The sequence below is a fragment of the Sinocyclocheilus anshuiensis genome, unplaced genomic scaffold, assembly GCF_001515605.1.
Source record: "Sinocyclocheilus anshuiensis isolate Anshui unplaced genomic scaffold, SAMN03320099.WGS_v1.1 scaffold207, whole genome shotgun sequence".
NCBI lineage: Eukaryota > Metazoa > Chordata > Actinopteri > Cypriniformes > Cyprinidae > Sinocyclocheilus > Sinocyclocheilus anshuiensis.
The window spans coordinates 594,771-602,448 of record NW_015551045.1 but is presented as its reverse complement, the minus strand read 5'-3'; the positions used below and the strand labels follow the sequence as shown (position 1 = coordinate 602,448).

The following is a 7,678-nucleotide window of genomic DNA, read 5'->3' as shown; positions in this document are numbered from 1 at the left end:
AAATGATAGTCTTAAATGTCCTAGACCAGGGGTGGCGAATGTCGGTCCTGGAGAACCGCAGCCCTGCAGAGTTTTGCTTCAACCCTAATCAAACACACCTGAACAAGATAATCAAGGTCTGTAGGGTTACTAGAAAGCTACAGGTAGGTGAGTTTTAATTAGGGTTGGAGCTGAATTCTGCGGCTCTCCAGGCACATATATATACATATATATACACATACACACACATGTAAACAAAATATGCGAAATAAGTATTATATAATTATTTTGTGTATAATATGTATATAATGAATACTTTATTCAGCAAGAACATTAAAAAGAAAAAAAGTGATGTTTTTATCATTTATAATATTTATATATATAAACAAACATATTCAGTATATACAGTATTTCCTAAAACAGCCTTAATTTTCTTGGTGCAAATTATAATCTATTTTAATTTTTCAGACCAAGCTGATGTGTGATTAACGACATTTACGATTCATTAGATTAATTAATCGGCACATTGTGTAATTAGATTAGATTATTAGATTAGATTAAAAAAAATTAAAATCGCTCGACAGCCCTAAAATAAATAAACACACACACAAACATATTCAGTTTAAAACAAGGTTTCCTAAAACAGCCTTAATTTTCTTGGTGGAAATTATAATCTAAATTTTTTTTCCATTTTAATTTTTTCATTAAAAATATTTCTGTCAAAAAAGCCAGACTATGTTCCAAGGCTTCACATTTGTAAAAAACACAATTTCCTGATGTAATTGGCGCTTCAGGTATTAATGGCATCAGTCATGTTCACTCACCCTCTCTGGCGTGAAGTTTCGGGCAAGCGTTGTGCGTTGGTGTGGGTCGAGGCCTTGGCAGCCATTGAGGAACTCTGGCAAGAAGGAAGAGTAGAATGCTTGGAAATCCACAGCCGCCATGTTGTAGAGCGCCAGCGTGATGTCGTCCTGGAGGAGGTCGTGACTCTTGTGCAGGAGGACTTGCAGAAGAACGTTTAAGAAGTGGAACAGCATAGTGTTCCGGAACAGCTTCTGCAATGAACGTGAACAAAACATAAAAATAAATGAATGTGAATTAAATACATTACACCTATAAATCAAAAAGAAATTTAATTAAACATTTAATGGGTTTCAGTTTTAATTTATATTAAATATTACTGAAATTTTTACTTATATTAAATAAAATTTTAATTTATAATTTATTAAATATAAATAAAAAATTTAACTAAAACATACTCAATATGAATAAAAAACTTATTTAATGTTTAATTTATCTTCAATATATATTAAATATGATTTCAATTTTATTTGTATTACATATGAGTTAAATTTCTATTTATATTGAACATAACTTAATTAAAATTAAATTAAACATTCATTACATATTAAATATAAATAAAACAAACATTTTAAATAGTTTAGTTTTTAATTTATATTAAATACAAGTGTATTTTTTATTTATATGAATATATTTATATTAAATAAGTTACATTTTTTGTTTATTAAATATGAATTCAATTTTTATTTATATTACATGTTAGTTATTTTTTTATATATGAAATATAATTTACATTTCTATTTATATTAAATATAAATTAATAATAACATTTACATATTTTTAAATATAAATAAAATGAAAATATAACAAATATAAATATTTGAAATGTAGAAATCTATCAAATAAAAAAAGAAATACATTTTCTTTTACCCTGTGGTAGAGCTTGTGTTTGGTGTTCAGGACCTCCAAGTAACTCAAGTTTTGTTTAAAGATGTGAATGTCTGGTTGCAGAAAAGACTGACCGAATGCCTGCAAATCAAAGACATTGCACTAAGACACAAAAATATTAATAAACAATAAAAGCCAGAAACGTTGCTGAAAACTGGGCTGACTCCACACACACACTACAGTGCCATTGAAATAGTTGATTGATGTAGTTCTTTATAATGAATGAATCAAACTCTGAATCAGCGAATCAGACTGAATCAGATCAGTATGGAAGGGAGAACCAGACTTGGTTGAGATGTGTTTTTGGGGCAGTTATGCATGTGCGGTTGATACCTGCATGGCAGCAATGAACTGCGCTTGGTTCTCCATGAGTTCTTCGGCTCCGCTTCTCTGAACGCTGCTCAACACTGAGCTTTTGAAGAAGAACCTCCAGTTCTGATGAAGAATCTGAAAGAGTAGCTCAAACATCTCGGCTTTCACATCTGGACAGGAACGCTGTTGAACACAGAGACCAAGATCAGTACAAGAACTTCCAGAAAGAAAAACGTTAGAGACGTTTTAAGGGACCTTTAGATAGCTAAAACCTTTTTTATTTTAATTAAACCATTTTAATCTTTAAATAATGAAAATATTCTGTATTAATCATGTATAATTTATTGTAAGTGTTTGTATTTAGTTACTGTCTACAATTAGCATTTGTCTTGTAGATGCAAATGTATTAAATGTTCTGCGTTCTGGTTTCTACACAATTTTTTTTTTTTTACAGAAGTAATATTCATATATATTTTAAGTAGTCTGTATTAGTGTTGTAAAAAAATCATTGCTTTACATTACAGGCTATCAGAATTTCATCTTTTTGAAAATGTATGAGCCATAAAGCTGAAAATACAAAATCTAAAAGTTTGCATATGTTAACAGGATCAATAAAGGATTATAGGTTATCAGGATTATTTTTTTTTTAAATGTACACTATTATTTCATATGTCAGACTTTACAGGGTTACTAATATATATCACTTATTTAAATATATGGTCATGAGATGTAAAATATATATAGGCACCAATATATCATCCCATAATATCTGAAACATATTCTTACAGTAAATTTCTGTTGTTGTTGTTTTTTTTAACCATAAATTCATCGACTTTAACTTAAGCGCTCTGAGGTTGGGTGTCTTTTAATTCATGCCTCATACCTCTGCCACTATTGGGTAAACCTGATCCAAACAAAGGCTGAGGATGCTGGGTAAGAGAGGTTTGAAGGTCTGACCGGGTTCTTGAACCACCACCTGAAACAATAATCCACAGACAAAACGTGAGTAGCATGTTTAATAAGCACAGAAAGCCAAACACAAAGCTGCTTTTGTTCCTTTTACCTGCAGAATCTTGAGAAACTTCTGAACCACTTTGGAGCCAGAGCTGCCCTCCTGTAAGATGCTCACCGCCAGCTGATCTCTGAGGAACATGGTGACGATTGAGCCAAGTTAGATAAGCGTGACATCAATAAGCAGTTACACATGATTGATTAGCACCCATACAGATTCAGGAACAACTGATAATAGCTCTCATTGTCAACAAAAGCTGTGAAGGTGACCTGGTGAACATGCTGAGGAAGGTCTGGATGATCTGCTCTGTGAAGGCCACGCCCATCTGCACACGCAGCGCTTGAAACAGCGTGAGAAAGAAACTCAGCATCTCATCGGTCACATCTGAGAGAGGGAAAATGCATAAGACAAGATGTCAGTCCAGTGAAACTGAGCAAATAACGATTACAACACTAGAAGGCAGTGAAGAAGAAAGTTCGCTGGCTATTCAAGCGATTCTTTTCAGGGCGTCTACAGATATGAACAAGTTAAATTTAAGACTTTTTAAGACCTTTTTAATACCACCTTATGTGAAATTTAAGACCAAACCTGTGATGGAAATACACATTGTATTACATACATATATGTAATATTTAACACGTTTAAATGTAAAAAGAAAACAAAATATCATCGCTGTCAAAAATGCTATTTGTTATTACGATATACAGTGAACTTTTCATATTAGCAGACAATATCCCATACAAAATATTCCCACAAAAGTGTCGCATCACTGAGATTTTTGGTGGTGTAAACAATTTATTCTGAAGAAATATTTTCATCAGTTTTCTGTCAGCTTTTACATACTTAAATCTGCATGTTTTTAATATTTACCACATAATGTCATTTACCTTTATAAAGGCCAATATTTTTTTTACCTTATTAAATGTGTCATCTTTCATGTCAAATTCTAACAATTGATCAAGAAATTTAATACACTACAGGGCTGTTACCAATCAAATTAAATAATTTACACTGCAAAATTACAACTGCAATAAACAATGTTATGAGATTAATGTTGTAAATAAAATTTTGAACATACAAATGAGAAATGTTGGGGAAAAATGCAAACTTTTAAGCATGAGACTAAACCGCCAGTAAGTGGCGGTAAGTCACTTATTCATTAAACAGATTCCTTCAAACCGCTGAATCATTCAGTAACAAAAACGCCAGCGTTGCTTTGAGAGTGTGTGCAATAATTCTGTTCCGATCTTTGTTTGGAACTATTTTCGTTGGTGAAATAGAACAAAACAGTCAATTGTGTCTAAAATGTAAGTAACTTCATATACTTTACTACTTGCTTGTTGAACTAAAATCAGTGTAACATTTGCAATCGTGAAAATATTCAGCAAAATAGCTCCCTTGTCATGGTATGTTACTTAACTATATCATGCTATGAATATACTAAACATTTTGAATTTTGACCTCAACCTTAATGTTTGTTCTGCGAGTTTCTTTATGTGTGTCGTTACGCTCATTTGATTTGATTTCTCCATGAAAGTCTCTCACGGAGAGCCTCAACAGCGCGACATTGATCATAGAAATACACTATCCATTATCAATCACTGTTTAAGCTAAATGTAATAAAATCAGAAGAATCATTCGCGCATTTTGATGCGTGATTATTTTTTTGTCACTTAAGTTTTAATCAGGCCATTAGTCCTGTCGGGCAAGTACAATTCTGATGCCATTTTTCAGTAAACTTGCATGAACCCATTTAAAGTAGTTCAGAGGCTGGACAGCGAGCTGGTGTTCGACTGTATTCTGTAACCGCAATTCTCTCTGATGACGCGGTAACTACAGCGAGGGAAAAGTACTCTTGATGGACACTCACAAATGTTTGTGGTAATGTGACCAAAAATATTTAAGACCTACTGAATCTGAATTTAAGACATTTTAAGACTTTTTAAGGCCTTATTTTAGGAAAACTTTATTTAAGACATTTTAAGACTTTTTAAGGACCCGCGGCCACCCTGCTTTTGTTACCTGGCTGCTGGATGAAGAGGGGGAAGAGCGCGAGCGTGACCTGGACTGACTCCTGCAGGCTGTGGTAACAGATCTGACGGGATTTGGTGGCCTCTCCTGATATACTGTCCACCAGATCCCTCAACACACACAGAGTCTGCTGGATCACCGCTTTACCTGAGGGACACATGATGATTTAAATTATTATCATTTTTGAAAATAATCTAAAGTTTAACTGGTAAAAAGCAAGCTTTTCAAAAAAACTAAAATAATAAATAAAAAAGTGTGTGTGTGTGTGTATATATATATATATATATCAAAGCTGAATTTTCAGCATCATTACTCCAGTCTTTAGTGTCAAATGATCCTTCAGAAATGCTGAGCATAGCCATTTCAAAACAAGTGTCCCAATTTATTTTAGGCTTGTTCATAATTACAAGTCCTGCATTATGCATGGGGAAACTTGTGCAATGGACGCAGTGTCTGTATTGACTAAATCTGTTGAAATAATTTTTCATGTACAATAAAACCAAGTTACATGTACAAAATACCATAGTATCGTACAATTAAGATATAATATATAACAATTCAAATTACAGCACCTTCATAAAATTAATAAAAACAAAATAAAAACACTAATGAGCATTCTTTAGCCATCATTTAGTAAAAATAGTTTCAAATCTTTACAAAAAGGTATGTCACCATCTTGCTAAAATGACTAGAATGCACCCGATTTAAATAGATAGTATTGGCACAATAATGTTTACTGTCTTCATTATATCAGCAAAATCCAATATTGATTGACCTATAATTCACATGTAATTATATACATGTACAGGGGTGCACATAAGTGGTGTGCAGGTGTGCATGAGAGACCAAAATAAAAATTGTTGACATGGCTGACAGCTGTTAATGCACAATCACCGCTTTAGATCGACTAACTGTAATACTGCATTAGATTTACATTCAAACTGAATGCATAAATCTGCCGGTTTCAGAGCAAAACACAAAACTGTGACATTCACTGAAGTGCTTCACTCGGCAGCGCTAAAATCAGCAGGTCATATGCTTACTTCCCAGCAACCTGCCAAAATAAAAGCTTGCTGATTTGAGGTTTGAAAATTCATATAAAAAATTTACTAAATTACTAATTTTTTATTTAAAATATAATAGTATTAATTACACTTTATTATTTTCTTTATTTTTTTAAACTAACTAAAAGTACAATAATACTATTATTAATTATTTTATTTTTTATAGTTATATTTAATGGATCACACTATGTACAATGTAAGCATCAAACTGAATCTCCAGGTGCGCTCATGAGAACCAGACTGAAAACTTATGTGCACCCCTGTATGTATGTATGTATGTATGTATATAAATATATATAGATAGAACAAAACATGCTTTGAGTATTTTAAACTTGCAATTTCTATGTCCTACTTTAAATGAGCATTGAAGCTCATTCATAAAGATCAAATCACCTTGGCATTGATGAGAGGGGTCGTGGCAGCCATGCTCGACGTGATGAGATCCATAAATTGCGTTTGATCTTGTTGTCGCTGCACCTCCCCACAAAACTGAGCCAGCCAATGAGAATACGCCTGCAGAGCAGCCAATGACTGCGCATGCCTGCAAAACAAAGACGTTTATTTAGCATGATTATGAAACAATCCACCATTATGTTAACTGATGGCAAATAGCACCTTGAACAGAGTTTATGACTACTTACACGTCTATAAGGTCCGGTTTGAGCACTGAAGGAACAGCCATTTCGACATCATACAGGCAGATCTGAGAACCGTAACACGACACTTCAACCAATCTGAGAGGACAGACACAATTGTCATCACATATTTCAGTCAGTTAAAATAGGAGTCTTAAAAAGGAGCCTTAAAAAGCCTTTCATATTTTAAATGGTATTACAAAAGTCTTAAACTAGAACAGGCTCTCATAATGCTTTGTAGTCCAAACGAGTTGTTCGTTGTAGTTTTTGAAAAGTGATTTCTGTTAAATAAAATATCTCCTTTTGAAGTGGACTTTGAGCTTTGTAATTTTGCAGATCTTTTTTATGCTCAAACATCAACATTACAGACTAACTGAAGTTGAAAAAGTGAAAAAGCATAATAGCACCCCTTTAATTCTCACTTTAAGAGGATTTAAATTTGGAAATAGAAAAACAGGAATCACAATATGGCTTAATGTGATTATTAAACTTTAAAAGGCAATGATTTAATTAAATAAATGTGAACACTGAACATTTAAAGTCAAACCGTGGCACTGCTGCACTTTTTACAGGCTAGTAACTAATGATAGTGATGCTTGACTTAGCAAACTCTACTAATAATGTAATTTGAAGCAGAGCCCGACCGATATGGGCTTTTTGAGGGCCGATGCCGATATTAGGGAGTAAAAAAAGGCAGTACCGATATATCGGCCGATATTCTTTATGTGTATATTATAGTACCTGTCAAAAGTTTGGACACTTTCCCATTCTTGTGTCGAAACTTTTGACTGGTACTATATATAGAATGCAGTATATACATAAACAGAATACATATACATACATATATATATATATATACATATACATATATATATACATATACATATACATATACA

The 7,678-nt window shown here is 32.9% G+C and overlaps 1 protein-coding gene across 1 annotated transcript in view; it reads right to left on the bottom strand.

Moving 5' to 3' along the window:
- The window catches only part of LOC107661759 (exportin-6-like), a 27,892-nt gene that overhangs the window by 1,968 nt on the left and 18,246 nt on the right, over positions 1-7,678 (bottom strand). Inside the window, exons 14-23 of the mRNA XM_016451526.1 lie at positions 6,789-6,881; positions 6,541-6,688; positions 6,018-6,024; positions 5,075-5,230; positions 3,322-3,436; positions 3,104-3,182; positions 2,924-3,016; positions 2,062-2,223; positions 1,711-1,809; positions 804-1,034 (exon numbers count right to left, since the gene is read on the bottom strand). Coding sequence (XP_016307012.1) covers positions 804-1,034; positions 1,711-1,809; positions 2,062-2,223; positions 2,924-3,016; positions 3,104-3,182; positions 3,322-3,436; positions 5,075-5,230; positions 6,018-6,024; positions 6,541-6,688; positions 6,789-6,881 — 1,183 coding nt within the window. The remainder of the gene's footprint in view (positions 1-803; positions 1,035-1,710; positions 1,810-2,061; positions 2,224-2,923; positions 3,017-3,103; positions 3,183-3,321; positions 3,437-5,074; positions 5,231-6,017; positions 6,025-6,540; positions 6,689-6,788; positions 6,882-7,678) is intronic.